The sequence below is a fragment of the Acinonyx jubatus genome, chromosome D4 (genome assembly GCF_027475565.1).
Source record: "Acinonyx jubatus isolate Ajub_Pintada_27869175 chromosome D4, VMU_Ajub_asm_v1.0, whole genome shotgun sequence".
NCBI lineage: Eukaryota > Metazoa > Chordata > Mammalia > Carnivora > Felidae > Acinonyx > Acinonyx jubatus.
This window is the reverse complement of record NC_069391.1, coordinates 78,621,483-78,637,097: the sequence shown is the minus strand read 5'-3', so window position 1 is coordinate 78,637,097 and position 15,615 is coordinate 78,621,483. Positions and strand designations below refer to the sequence as shown.

The window sequence follows — 15,615 nt, the reverse complement described above, 5'->3', positions numbered from 1 at the left end:
TTTAGGGCAGCGAAAATGGTCCATATACTACAGTGATGGATACATGTCATCACACACACTTGTCTAAACCTACACAATGTATACCACCCAGAGTGAACCGTAAACTGTGGACTGGGAGGTGATCACGGCTCAACGTAGGTTTAACAAGTTTTAACAAATATACCGTCCGGGTGGCAGAGGTGACTAGAGGCGGCTATGCACATGTTGGGGGCTGGGGAGAAGGTATATGGGAAATCTCTGTACTTTCAATTTTGCCGTGAATCTAAAGCTGCTCTAAAAAGAGAGTCTTTAAAAATTTTTAGCAGGGCATACTATGCGTCAGTCACTATCACCGTCCTCGTTTACTTACAGACGAAGCCTGATTCCAGGGTCCATTACCTTCACCACCATGCCATACCACTCAAAAAAGGTCTCTGCTTGCAAATTCGCGCCGTGAAAAGTCCACCTCAGAGCAAACCTGAGGCACTAGTCTTACAGAAAAGGCCCTTCGAATAAATCTTATAAAAGGACCAGCCCACGGCCATACATTTAACTATCATGGTCTGTCCTCACAAGACATTTTTGGAGTGGGGGTGTACAGAGACTATATAAAGAGAAACATGGTATGTTCTTCAGATGCTTAGGATGTCAGTTCCAAAGTCATTCCAAAGTCAAAGCCACTTAGTCTTGCCTGAAGAATATTCCGGCTTAAATGCACGTCTAGCTAGAATTTAATCTTCTAGTTGTCTCACACTTACTCTTCTTCTCAATCAACTGATGCTCCTGACAAATCCTCAACCCAAATCTTTCCTAAATACTTCTCACAAAAAATTGTGGAAACATTACCACCATCTTGTGCTGCACAAAGTTACAGAACAACGAAGGGCCCATCACCTTGTCATCTAAGTCTTTATCCCCCAGATACTTTGATTTCAAAACCTTAAGATTTAAAATTCATCAAGCAAACATTGACAAAGGTAGCACTGAGAGGGGAAGTCTTAAACTTTCAATAAAAATTGTTGGCCCCAGTACTGTACTTTTCACCTCAATTGTGATTCTTCAGTATCTTCATAGTTCAGGAGATGGTCTCATGATTTCCGCCACGTGAAGCACAGGCAGCAGCACCCAAAGAACCATGACAGACCAGTGAACGAGGGGATTTCCGTTGCAGACTCCATCACTGAGAAGTCATGATTCTGCTTTTAGCTTCAGCTACCCCATGGGCCCAGCCACACATTAGAACCGAATCCGAAACAGAAACAAAACCATGCCTGTTTCTGTACACAAATGGTCGTGTCACCTTATATAAAGCAAGAAAACGGGCAAGGGAGATAGGTCACAGTTGTGAAAAGTCCATTCCTTTCTCAAGTCCTAAGACTGCTACGATCCTAAAAGGTTCATTTCTTCAAAAATAAGCTGCCCATTGTGTACCACATTTAATGTCTCAAAGTTCATCTCAAGGCTCTCACTTAAACATACCATGTTCGGGGCGGGGGGGGGGGGGCAATTAAAAAAATTACAAGACAGCCATGCAAAGTCTCCATATGCAACTACCAAGTTGGATATGAAACATTTTCTAACTATTCCTCTTTATGGTTTCTACCTGTGGCTTAAGAACCCAATGAACAAGTGGAAGTTTCCCTCTGTACATGGCTTTTATTATTTACATAATACAATATAGCATCGATGCTGAATAGCATGATTATGTGCAATACATAAATATGAACTATCTGTACACATCTGCAGATCTAACTCCAAACTAAGGTACATAAAAATCGAAAGCAAAACCGAATGCTTTAATTAAAGTAAAAACTAGGACTGAACACTGCAATAAATCAGAAGTAGTGCCTCGTGTACATACTTAACTATTTACAGATGAAAACAGGCATTACCACAATACTAATCTAACTATGCTCGTTTATATATAAAAAACACAAGTTTCATACATCACAAAAACCTTCCATTATGACACAGAAGTGATATTACCAGACAAGCATCAGTGAAGTATACTGCCTCTTCTAGTTGTTATTGTACAATGCTGTAGATAATGCAGCCCATGCAATACACCCAAGAACACTAGAGTCCTACACCCAAGTACAATTAATAGGATAACGCAGCCCTCTGCGAGTGGTGCTGGATACCACTAAGAAGTCTACTGCAGCCATGTTGGTTATGATTTTCCATGCAGAAGGTACAGTTACATTAAGAACTGAAGTCTTTAAAAAAGCTTTAAACATTCTTTCTTGAACCAAAACATTCAACAAAAGATGCACACGAAAAATGAACTTTTCAGATACCTTTGCAACTTAAAATTCAGATGCATGTTATTCAATAGAGCTGCGGCATGTAAAAACCAAATGTAGTTTTAATTTCTTCTTGTAGACAAATTAATCCTAGTGCAGTTCTGTGCTACACATTTTGAGCAATGAGAGTAATGCAGGCATCTTCTGGTGCAGGCCAGCACAGTAAGCTTCAAAGAGAGCTCAAGCCCCTGTTGGCTTGATGGCTTTACTCATGATAACCAGTTGCGATGTTTACCTTTCACAGAATGTCTTACTTGACAGCTTTTAGGAGACCAATGAGCCAGGCTTACATATGGCACCAAATACTGGTTTCACGGAAAGGTCTGATCCTCGTTATAGCTTTCCTCCTGCTTCCAAAGAACATGTTGTGGAAATTAACAGGGTGAAGTTGGACTATGGAAGAAGTAGACTGCCAGTCCTTTTCTGGTGTACCATTTTTTTAAAAAATACAGGCACATAACACTAGCCAAAGATTATACCTTGATTACATTCCCAAAAGGCAGATATGCTGCAAACATGCAGAGATTTCACGGATTATGTTTGGCACGTGGGAACTAAACTTTGTCCCTATCGTCTGTGTATTTCAATTTGCTGTGCAGATTTTCATCCAATTTTATTCAGGGGAGGGCATATACATTTTGTAGGGCTGTATCTATCCATTTCTGCCTGTAACAAACACCCAAACATCCTAAAATTTCAATTATAAGACAGACAAGTGTAAAGTAAAACTCTGGAGAACATCAAAGGAAAATGGCCATGCATCTGCTCTTTAATGTTTTCCTACGATATATTAAAATAAAAACAAAGTTTCAGTCTCTTCACAAGTAGTAATTTATATTCTCTGGATTTTTTCAGCCACAACAACTGGATTCTCTTTTCTGATTTTTGCTGCAGCTTCTGCTTTGTAATCATATGGACAGTTGTGCTTGTCAGAGTAACGGTGAAGTCCACAAAACAAATTTCCACATCGGCAGTCAAACCCTGTACACATAAGAGGAAGTAGAGTCACTTGGGAATTTGCAGTAATTAAAGGGGGGAAAAAAAAGCCTCAGTCAGTGGAGAAAAAGAACCAGATTTTCATGGTTCTCTGTAACATGAAATTGAGTCTGCCACTTGAAATTGTGAAACAGCTTTCAATCTCTTTTGACATAGTGAGAAATTCGGATAGCTCTCCCTCCATAAACGCCTGTGGATAGCACAGGGTAGAAATTACACAGGCTCTAAAGCCAGACTGACCTGGATGCAAATCCTCCTCCTCCTACATGTAACAGGATAACGTTTTCTCAAGTGAAAACTAGGGAAAAGAGAACCAGAGGGTTCTGAAATTTACAGGGAACAGTTAAGAAGTATTCTAATACTTTGTGCCTGGCTCAAAGATGGTGTTCACCGTTTGGGTCAACTACCTTCTCCTCAGGAGAACAAAGAAAAGACTCGAAAGCAATGAATTTTTATCAGTTCAGTAAAGCAGAGTAACTCACAAGGCCTGAAGGTAATAAAAGGTTCCAGAGGGTTAGAGACACAAGTGCAAATCAAACCCAACTTCTCCCCACTATCCTGCCCTCTTTCTAGTCCACTCTGGAAACTTTCTGTTCCTGAAAGTTGGGCATTTTGTTGTAGGTGTTAGGACCGACCAGTCCCTTAAGGGAGCTCCCTGTTAAAGCCTACCAACAAAATATACGTTGTCTTCTATGTTCTCTAATACCTGTAAGGCCAACTTTCTTTCTGCACATAAAACATCTGTTCTTCTTTGGTTTGGGCAACTCAGGAGCTTTTTCTTCACTTTGAGAAGTACTAGGCTGAGAAACGGATGGACTGGGCTGAGTGACAACTGAAAAACAAGGGTGAAAATGAGATAACTGTTAAGAGTTCACTGGCTGACAATTACTTAAGTCACAAAAAGAAAACATTTAAGAGAAGCAGGAAGATTCTTAGTGAAAATATTCATGAAGCCTTTCTTAAAAACATGTGCTTTAAACAGAATCTTCTACTTCAGTATCAGAACTTTCAAATCTGACAGTTTCTTGCCAACCAACATATACTTGGCTTCTCTAAATTTTGTAAAATGATTACTCCACTCAAATTCCTTTAAACTGACTCTTAACAGGTAGTACTAGGGAATAAACTCCTAAGTTTTAAAGACCTGGGAGATGCTGGTCACATGCCCAGTTTTTCCAAATTGCAACTGCGTAAATGCAAACTTCTTAATTAGGGCAGTTTACATTCATTATTACTCAGTACATAAAGTTGCCAACCGCCAAAAAATTCATTTTGGTTTTACACTGATAGACAAAAGACTGAATACATAAATTTAGCAATTTCAGTAAGTAAAACCCAAATCGTTAAGCCCTAATTAACTTCAGATCCTAAAATTCCACAATTATTTTGCCATTTTAACACGGGCTTTATATGGTCACATGCAGAAAATCTGAATAGTTCTTAAACTTTTTGAAAGATCAGCAAACAGTCTTTAGGACAATATAAGTACTTGTGAAGTTTTGACTATTAAGGATTCCACAGGCAAATCAAGAATTTTTAAAGCACAGCTTTTATTTGCTTTGCAGTACTTCTCTAAAATGGGTACAGAATTTAGACAATGAGAGATAATGATCTCCTTTTAAGAAGTCCGTGTTTCTCCTTAAAGTTTTAGTTCACATGACATCAATAAAATTTGTCAACATGAAAATTGCAGTTCAGCACAATTAGAGCTCACCATTACCACTAGTTACTTAAAACAAAAATACCAAATTAGTTCTGCTTTTATAGAATTCAATTAGACCAGAAGCACAGAGTTTTAATATTAATCCAAACCCCAAGAATAGCAAATTATTGTATGCAATGCTAAGATTACTGCTTAAATAGGCCAGCACCAATGCTATAAGCATAAATCCAAACTCTAGAGCAAGCTGATAGGTTTCATGACAGCTTACTCTAAAATTCTCTGTAAATACATAACTCATTTGCATTAGTAATATATTTAGTCAGACTAATAGCCTATTATACACTAACAGAATAATACTCTACCTACTACTCATTCCTAATAATCTACTATGACAACCTAATAGTTTTTCCTGATGCTATGATGGTAAAGAAAAATGTACGGGAACAGTTTGGGGGAGGGGTATGTGTGACAGCCATTTCCTTGGCTACATCAGAAGACTGAACAGTGGTTCCTGGGACATACAGGGACAAATGGGAGTTAAGAAGGGGGAAACGACTCAGTAAAGGCAAAGAGGAACAAACTACAGAACCTATTAAGAAATAATAAATGCAGAGACTAGGTACAGATCTAAACCAAAAGAGTACCGTTCCCAGGTCAGAGTAATTTTGTTTATAAAACCCCACGAACACCTAATTTGGCCGGCTTTTTCAGAAAGATTGAACTCCTTTGAAAATACCAAATATGGATTCACCTGCTGAACTGCAGAGTTTTTACTTAACTTTATAAATTAAGATTGCTATAGTTCACATAAGCTTTGCTATTTGATGTTAGCAAAAGCAAGCCTCCAAAGCAGATCACATACCCACAGATGTTATTTCCTCACAATAAAGTTTTATATTGTGTTCAGTCAACACTGTACCAGGAGACAATGAACTGAGTAAATGAATGATGTGCCCTATAGAGTACAGAGCTATCTGTTTTAGGGCCCAGCACAGGTAATTCAAACAAGTCCATCTCTCAATGTGACAGCACTTCTGACTATGCTCTACAGAAGCAGAGACTCAAAGGCACTCAGTGAAAAAAATGCCTTTCCATATTGAGTTTTGAACTCTTGCTTTTTCAACTCCTAGACTTTTCAACTTGAAAGCTTCTTTCAGTGTTCAATATGTTGTCTTAAATATTTTTTACAACACTGAGGATACCAAGACTGAATATTGCTTTTGATTATAAAACTTTCTTCATGGCTTTGAAATTTAATCTAATTTCTTCTGTTTATGAGTTAACACTTTCTTTAGTGATTTAGAGATCTTTGAAATATAATGGCAAACGACCTTTTAAGTTCATTACATTCTTAATATTTCCAGTTCCCAGATTATAAATTTATGGTGTGAGTTTAAGGAGAAGAAAGAAGAGTAAAGAGTGACTATTTTACACCCAAGGGACTTGAGAGAGAGTGGTTCTTCCTTGGCCTAGATTTTACAGCTCTCTCTCCAATTTAACCTTCAATGGGAAGGAACTCCTCTCCCACCAACTCTTTCTTGTACTACCAAATCCAGAACGGAACTAGTATTAAACAAAAAGCATACCTGGCTCTGACACCTCTGTTTTCGGGGTAGTTATTTTGTCCTCTCTTGAAATGCTCATTTCTGTCATTTGCTGAGTTACAGGCAAGGCAGCCACAGGCACATTTCTATTTGAGTTCAAGCAAACATTTTTAAAGATGTTAAGGGTACTTCTTTGTGAGACAGTAAGTTGTCAGTTCAACTTTAAAGTACGTACTATTTCCAACATGATCAAATGGAACTAAATAATCTAAAAACTTAAAAGAATATTGGATGCCCAGCACACACGGTTGAGAATAAAGAAAGCGATCTGATAAATGGCTCATCAATTCAAGGCTGCATATGTGTATGGGTTACGATGTCCTATTATAGCCAACTGGAAACTTTTAGCTGTGCCTGTAACTTAAGGGCAAAAGGGGCAGCTTTGCCAAAATGTCTTGTGTAGCATTACAACACAGTCTGCAGAGCCATACTCTACAATCACTTAACCTCAATTATAATACAAGCACAGCATTCTCAATACAGCATCTTTGAGAGTACCACGGAGTGTTATGATATACGTCTTTATTCAGTGACCTGTAAGACCATGTAGTAAAAGATCCCAGAATCCCAGACTGTGCAACACAAGCAAAGCCAAGGGCATCGGATCCATTAACATCCTTAGTATATATAGACATTCATAATTAGAATGGTATGGGGAGCACCCATGTATTTCCTTGTTGTATTATGATAAAAAGCCTGAAGTGGTCAATCTTACCTTGATTTTTCAGATGTGCTGCCAGCAGCACCTTCACAGTTGTTTAAACTAGTGTCTGCTCTCTGTACAGATGCAGAATCTGAGGTAGGACTGTTGGAACCACTAGCTGTTCCTATTTAAAAAAAGGATTTGTAAGAAACAGCAAGACTACCACCACTCAGTAGCAAGACTCTTAATAAGTAACAAATACTTGCATTTAATTAGGTTAGTGATTTAAGCACTTTCACTGTACTGCTGAATCCTACAATTAAGTGAGTATCCAAACAAAAACATGTATGGAAAAGTCACATCCAGTGAACATAAGTATGAAACAAAACCTCAAAAAGGAAAATAAAAAAGCTAGAAGATGCTTGTAGATGGTCATTCATTCCTGATGTTGTCATGCCAAGGACGTGGGCTGGGCTGCTGCTTTAATTTCAAGCTTTTCTCAGGAATTCTCTTCTTGGGCTCTCAGCATTGATTCTCATAGTCTTAGGCCCCAATTCTTGGTTCTATATTTTCTGTCCACCAGTTCTTCAAATGGGTTTTTCCTTGGAAACTTACCCATTGGGCTCATTCTGCCACTATTCTGCTGCCTCTGAAGATGTTCTTTGTAGCAAACGGAACACATTCCATTTGTCCTAGGATTCCCATAAAAGCCACATCCTGTACTACACAGCATGGGCCCTGGGGTCTGGTTAGTCTCCTGAGCCATATTTTTCTGCTATAAACAAAACAAAAACAAAATTTTAGAAATTAGCATGTCACCAAATAAAATCACTAAATTAGTATGACAGCCACCAGCATACCTTTGTTATTTCTAAACACCAAGTCTATTTCTAACAAAGGCCCTAATTATGTTAATCATTAAAAAGAGTAGGACAAGAAAACTATGAATATTTTGTTGCCTTTATAAAACAAAGGGCATTAAAGAAATTGTCTTTTTAACTTGATAAACAATGAACTATAGGAACTTCACATTCTTTAGGACAAAAAAAATGCTATCATTAAACATTAAAATGCATTACTCCACCTATCACTATGATCTTTGTTTCAATTTCTGAAAAGGTCACTCTGCCAGATGTCAGAATTACATTTAAATCAGTTTGGACAATTGTCATCTTAAAGTCACTTTCTGATTTCTGCACTACAGGCAGACCATATCAAATGAGATTTTTACTTCTCTGGCTAAAAATATATAAAATGGAACTTGCCAATGAAAAAAAAATCTACAATAATCACAATTAAGTACCAACTCTTGATATGTACTAGTGGTTCTTTAAGCTGGCTGTACACTGGATGTAGCTATAAAGCTTTCTTAAAATATCTTATAAGATGATGGGCCTCACTAGTAATTCAACAATTCTGCTATGGGACAGAATTTTAAAAACTTTTAAAAACGCAACACCTTTACAGAACACTGAAGAGAGCTGATAGATCATCTGGCCTTTCCTGCTGCCTTGGCACTAACAAGTGAAGCTCTTTAAGAATTTAGGGGTCAGCTGCTCATGCAATTCCTTTTAAGTTCTGCATTTGAGGTGTGAAATCTGGGTTTGAATACTTTAAAGGCAGTGCCTAGTAACTTTCAAAAGCACAAATTATCAGCTATAGATTTCTCCAGCCAAAGGCTCTATTAAAGCTTTTCACGAGTGCTTGCCTTCCTCACGTCAGAAAATGAAACCTTTGAAAGCTCAATTTCAATATGGCAAAGCCAAGCAATATGAACACACAACCTTCAGTAGTCATTAATATTTAATGCTAGGTTACCAGAAAGAACTTCGTACAGCTAGCCTACCTTGCTTTTCCAGAAGCCTTGTTAAAATTAGAACAGATATAGTAACGTTACGCTAAATTTAGTAAATTTTTCTGAGTTTTAAGTGAAAACACACATTAAGAAAAATTTAAACTGTAGAAAGTTTCCATGTCACCTTAAAATATGTATGTACGTACAAAAACATATTTGAGAGCATTTTATTAAAGGGAGATTGTGTGCTATAACTTGTGGTCATGGTCATTTAAATGTGTCTTAACACTGATAACGGAAGTTAAGTTACTTATTTGTTAAGTTATAAACATTTCAGATTAAGTGCAGGAAAGTCCTTCATTCAAGCTAGAGCTGGTCTAGAATTTCATATGGCTTTTTTCCAACTAACACACACTAGAATACACTCTTTAGTGAGTTACTAAAAACAATGTTTTAGCAAGTTATTTAATACTTTTTACCAAAATTACAAGAAGGGGAGAAGAGGGCTAACCAAATTTGACCTGGCCAGAATCTTGCCACTATTTCCTCCACAGTTAAATGATAGTACTCTTTCCTTTCATTAGCAAAAAGAAATATCTGAAGCTTGAAACTACTTCAAGCCAATCAAGCTTATGTGGAGGGTGTTGGAGAACCACAGCTTACTTCAAAGAATACTACTAATTTAGTTGACATGGTCTCTTTAAATAGGAAGTGGAATTTAGCTGACTCATTTTGGAGCACGGTAGTGTAAACATTTCAACATCACTTAGGTTTATTAATAAACATTTTCAGCTGGGCTTAAAAAATTTTTAATATGTGCAAAAATGCTTCAAATAATAAATTATGTCTTTACTTGCACGCCCCCCCGCCCCACATAGTGTGTGGGAATCTGCTCTATGCAAAAAGTTCATTCCTTGAAGCCAGCTTAAGAATTATGCTAGCTCACAGTTGCTATACTAACTTCCAGTGGCTCATCTGACAGTGGCTTTATAATGGCGAACAGGCCCAAATTTAAGCATCAACCTTAAAGTTAAGCATCAACCTTAGTTAATTCAATTCTTTAAAATCTTTTACATAAAAACAGGAGGGGGAAAGGAATCTCAATGATTTTACCCACTTCGACTTGCAAAGTATTCCACCTTCCCTTCTTCAGAAAACACAACTACTTTCAATTCACTATAAATAGCCTGCAACTGAGACACAAGAGACACCAGGACATTAGTCTTCCACGTAGCTTCCCATCTTGTAGATTCCCCCCCCCCCCCCCCAGAAAGCGAGCTTTTAAACGCCATCACATGTGCAAAGCTTGCCTTAATATTTCTCAGAAGCTTAGATCACATGGGCGGGAGCTTCAGCCTGTCACAAGGCTGCAATGTGACAGGCTGAGCTGGATGGAGGCTCTCACATAAAGCCTAGTCAACAGGGGCCTCTGAAATCAGCTTCTATTTATATCTTAGAGCCTGCCAACTCCTACACAACCCCAAGAACTAAGGATGCTGCGTTTATATATCTAATATAATAAGGAAACAAAACAAAAAGATGCCATTAAGGCTGCTGCTTTTTTTTTTTTTTTTTTGTAATGTAGACAGGGCTAGTGAACAATCTCAAATTCAACAAAAAGATGCATCATTAATCACTCGTGAAGCCAAAATGGTCAGGGTTGTTTATAAAAACCAAGCACAGTACAGAGAGCACCGAGGCAGAAAGAATCCTCATGTTTAAATCCTCCTGCTTAGCAGCAATTTGGGGCGGGAGAGGGCAGTTTGCCATTAAGTGCCGTTTCCCTTCTGCTTGGCAACATTTCAGAAAAATACAATACCATTACTATTTAGTACCTTTAAAGTTTTGTTGTTAGAAACTTGTGCAAGCCTGTGCCAGCTCTATCAAGCACAGGGAAAATGTTTATTTTTATAGTTTGAATAGCTGAAATGTATATTTTTAGTTTGTGGCTTCCCCTAACTTCTAGTTTAAAGAAAACCAAAACCTGGGCATGTAGCAGAAAAACTCTCCAGCCTCAAATATGAATAATAATTTAAAAAACGACATTTTACACCTATGGAATTTAGTTTTCAGGTGCACATGTTAGAAGATGTTAATGCCTACTCACCCTGAGTTCTAGTATCTAATCTACTTCTAACTAAGCCAGTGACCTTGGGCAAGTCCTTACTCTCCTGATCTCCGTTCTCTCTTTGCCAAAATGAGATTACTGTGATTTTTAAAGGCTCCTTTCCAGGCTTAATATCTGGCCCGAGACAGAAAATAGGGGAGAAGTACAGTAAATTCTTTGTTGGGAAACATTAAAAAAAAAAAAAACTTGTAAGATAAAATTGCAATATTCTCACCCATGAAGTTCTGAAATTCTACTTAAAAAAAAAAATAAGGAATGAAATTTTATTTTATTTTTAAGTCTGTAAATGACCTGAACTCCAGGTTTAAAACTAGGGGCTCTGTGACCTATATACGCTACTTTACCCTCATGTCCTTAGACTAGATTCTTAGGAGGCATGCAACAAATAAACACGGGCCTTTCCTGAAAACACGGCTCCACGGGAGTGCGTGGAAAGCGAGCAAGAAATGCATGTTCACCAGCCTAAATGCACGAAACAAAGGGGAAGGTGCTCCATTTCCTTCATGAAAGGGATCTTGGGCGACAAACGCAGCGACGCTGGCAAAACTAAAACACGACGACGGAGGAGTCCCCCTCACCCACGTTCCAGCGGATTTCCGAACAAGTCCGGGTCCCACCGGGCCCCCATCCCTCCCCCCAGGCCCCTCTCGAAGCCGAGGCCTTGCTCAGGAAAGCCCAGCAGGGCCTTCTCCAAAAATCACTGAGTCATGCAGAACAGCAGCTCCGCAGGCCAGGCCGGCCCCGCGCCGACCCCCGACCTCGACCGGCTCCTCCGAGGCGGCGGCGGCGACCCGGGGCGGCCGGGAGGAGGGGGAGGGTGTGCGGCGAGCAGGGGGCCGGGGGCGCGGCCGCCGCCACGGCCCCTTTGTCTCTCCGGGTCCGGCTGCCCACGCCGGGCGCCGCGCCGAAGGCGGCCGGGACGGACGCGAGGGAGGCCCGGAACCCACACGCCGGGCATTGTTCTCCGGGCCGTGCGGGTGCAGGCGGGCCGGGGGCGCGGGGCGCCGGACCCCGGGCCACGACGACCGGATGACGCCTCCGTCTTTGTGCTTCCTGAGCTGGAGGGCGGGCTCCCCTCCACCGGAGGCCGCCAGCCGCGGCCCGCTCGAGCTCCGCCGGAGCCCCCCACTGCCCTCCCCCGGCCCGGCACGAGCAGCCGGGCGCCCTCCCCCAGCTCCGCACCACTCACCCTGCTGGGGGCAGGAGGGCAGGAGCCGGGCTCGCGCGCGACGCCGGCGCGGTGAGGCCGGGCCCAGGCCTCCGGGAGGGGCGAGCCGGGCGCCCCGGAGCGGCCGCCTCGGGCCGGGAGCGGGTCGGAAGCGGAGGTGGCGCTGCCGCCGCCGCGGGGTCCTCCTTTGTTCCTGCAGCGGCACTGAGCGTGGCCGGGACACGCCGGAGCCCGGGAAGTGGGAGGAGGGAAGCGAGGGGGGGGGGGCAGAGAAGGAGGCGGAGGGAGGACCGGAGGCCGCGGCGGCTAACGCTGCTCGCGGCACTCGCCCGTCGTCACCTCACGCCTCCACCGGCGGCGGGCTGGGCCGACTCCGAGGGCGACCGGGACGCGAGCAGGGAGGCCTGGGCGCCGCGAGGGCCCGCCGGCGGTGCTCTCCGTCGCCTCAGCTACGGCCGGGAAGTTGCGCGGCTGCCGGGAAGCGAGCGAGCCCCAAGTCCAGACGCACACAGGTCCGCGCTCCGGCCGACTGACGCTCTCTCTCCGCCCGGCGCTCGGGCAGCGAGGGAAAGAGGGAGGAGGGGCGGGGTCTGTGCGTCAGCGAAAACCCCGACGGCGGCGGCGGCGGCAGGGAGCGCGGTGACGTCGTGAGCCCGACGCCCCGCCCCCTCGGACCCTGTTCCCGAGTCCAGGAGGCGGGGTCAAGTCCGGCCCTGCTGCCGTCGCGCGGAGCCGAGTCACTGGCGCGGGTGTCGGCCCCAGGGTGGAGCTGGAAGGAGCGAGTCCTGTGGAGAATACGTTTCTATTTTTAACCCAATTGTCCGCCCTCAGCCTTCCTCCTTCCGATTTTCTCGCTCAGGCCCGCTTCTCGCCATCAGAGTTCTCACGCTTTGTCTCAAGCCCTTGGCAGACATTTCCCTTTCCTCCTTACTCCCCTAACGGTCGCTCCCCACGTCGCCCAGGAGTTAGTGAGAAGGATTCGCTTCGAGAAAAGGAAACTAACTTCTCGCCTGTTTAAGAAGCCTACCCTGACCCGTTCCCCCGTACCCCCTTTCGGTTCTAAAGTCCAGCTAGAACGTGGCCCGGGCGCCGCCAGGAAGCAGCGGCGCTCGCTCGCCCCAAGGTCACGGGTGGTTGTGCAGAGTCGGGAAACGCTCGGCCGACTGGCTGCCAGTCCGGCCCCCGCGGCCCTGGCGTCGCTGTTCGGAACAAACTGTTTTGGCCAGCCTGTAAAATCCCTGGAAATCGACTATTCCAGTAAGGCGTCGTGAACTAGGAAAGCACCAAATGTTCTGCTCAAGATGTGGAGTTACGGGACAAAAACACGCCAGACCTGAGGCGGGAGAGACCAGAAAGAGGAGACGTTGCAGGGGGGAAGTTCGACAGGAGGGGGGTATTAGGCAGTTCAGAAGTGAGGCACAGGGCCTGACCATTTAGCAGAGGCGAGTGAACTCAAAACACAGAACCTTTCCAAAGACCCAACAAAAATATCCCGCTTGCAGCTGACCTCTCCAAGTGACTTCGGTTGAATTCAAAAGAACAAAATTACTAAGACAGCAAGTACTTCTGAAATTTTGTAGTAAACAGTGGCCTTTACTGAATAAACAGAAATGAGGTTTAGGGCTTAGGTGAGCCACCGTTAGAATGGAGTGAAAGGTCCCTTCAGTGTTTCCAAACTTGCTCTTCGGAGAAACCACCTGGGGTGATTATTTAAAAGATTCCTAGGCCTTTATCCCCTGGAGCGGGAGCTCAGTAGTTCTCCAGATGATTCTTTGTGGTTTTGTGTAGTTTGGGGGAACCCTGTCCTGGTGCCCTGCGCCAAAATTTCCAAGTCAAACATTTCTGTGCCCCAGTAGGCAGAATACACAAAACATAACTGAACATTCCCTTCACGATTTTAGGGTTATTGCTGTGGTCAATTCGTATGTTAGAGATGTAAGTAGTTTCAGTCACTGGAACAGTGACCATTGGACTTTATTTCCTTGAATGAGTAAATAAATTAGTAAAAACCCAGCAGCTACCATTTACAGACTTTTTGGTGCTGAGTTTTTTCCATTTAGGGTCTCATTCAATCTTCAGGGCAAGTCACTGAGATAAGGTACTATTATATCCATGTTTCCAGGAAAGGTTACAATGACCAAAAGGAGTAAGTGACCTGCTTGAAGAGCTGAAGGACAAGGGAAGCCAAAGAGGTAATTTTTTTACTGAGGACAAAAATAACTTAGAGATTCCCCCTACCCCACCCCACCCCACCCCGAATTTTAGTTACTAAAAAGTGAAAGAAGAGAATTCCTGAAGAAGCATATTTGAAACACACACACACACACACACACACACACACACACACTTAAACCAAAGAGTAATAAGGTGAGCTGGTTATTTAATAATGTATTGCATCATATATGTTATGTAGCCCCTTCTGATCATTCATCCTCTCAACCAACCATTTACAATTTTCTCTGTGAGACTGTTTCAACCAAGAATGTGGCTGGTATTGAACCTTTTAGCAAGATTCCCTTCCAGCAACTACCTTAGTTGTTCTCAAAGTTGTGATCCCTAGACCACAGCAACACCTGGGCACCCGAGAGAAGTACAAATTCTCAGGCCCTCCCACTAGAGCTATGGAATCCCATACTCTGTGGGTTTGTCTAGCTATCTGTGTGGTAAGTCCTACATGTGATTCTGATGCTCACTCAAGTTTAAGAACCACTGACTTACCCCAACCACGCTATCAGGTGCTTTTAGATCCTCCTACCGTGTGAACAGAAAGGATTGAAAAAAAATTTTTTTTTCTCCTGTTACTGGTATAACACATTAGGGGATGTGGTTCGAAGGAGGTTTGTTGTTATTCTAAATTTTCAGTTGGACTCTAAAGACAAACTGTAAAACTCAAAATATTCAATAGAATGCTCTTAGTATAAGTATGCAAAAAGGCTGTCACTCTGTGATCATCTGAGAAGACTGAAACCAGCATCTGGAAACAAGATATCGGGGAGAGTGGGGTGTGCTCTAAATGTGGTGTAATCAATTAATCGTTCAAAAATATCTTTTGTAGAATTTCATTACATGGGACATACCAAATGACTGATACTGCTCCACTCCTAAGGACTCTGAAAATTATATCTATTGACTTCCTAGTATGGAAAAATCATGATTTTTGTCTGTCTACCCTCCCCAAAAGAGAATTACTATGTATTGATTAATTTTCATAAAAATGTTTTGCACACTTACTACATTCTAGGCACTCACTGAATGTGGAAATACACACCGGTGGGAAAAATCTTACCCTGATTCTCGTGGATATTACTGTAATGTTGGGGAGAAAGACATTAACAA

At 42.4% G+C, this 15,615-nt stretch overlaps 1 protein-coding gene across 1 annotated transcript; it reads right to left on the bottom strand.

Moving 5' to 3' along the window:
- Positions 1–1,615: 1,615 nt before the first annotated feature.
- Positions 1,616–12,431, bottom strand: ZFAND5 (zinc finger AN1-type containing 5). The gene is made up of 6 exons (XM_027041033.2): positions 12,301–12,431; positions 7,804–7,963; positions 7,261–7,372; positions 6,528–6,631; positions 3,985–4,110; positions 1,616–3,263 (listed from the first exon to the last, which is right to left on the bottom strand). Exons 2-6 carry the CDS (start codon positions 7,952–7,954, stop codon positions 3,115–3,117), a joined length of 642 nt encoding a protein of 213 aa, XP_026896834.1. The 5' UTR covers positions 7,955–7,963; positions 12,301–12,431; the 3' UTR covers positions 1,616–3,114.
- Positions 12,432–15,615: the final 3,184 nt, after the last annotated feature.

Bases quoted from the DNA above. Each gene is read 5' to 3' on its own strand.
- ZFAND5 (XM_027041033.2), bottom strand. From the start codon at position 7,954: ATGGCTCAGGAGACTAACCAGACCCCAGGGCCCATGCTGTGTAGTACA. The intron at 6,632-7,260 runs GTAAGATTGACC...GAACTCAAATAG, and splicing joins AGCACATCTGAAAAATCAAG to AAATGTGCCTGTGGCTGCCT. The intron at 4,111-6,527 runs GTATGCTTTTTG...CTTGTTTTTCAG, and splicing joins AACAGAGGTGTCAGAGCCAG to TTGTCACTCAGCCCAGTCCA.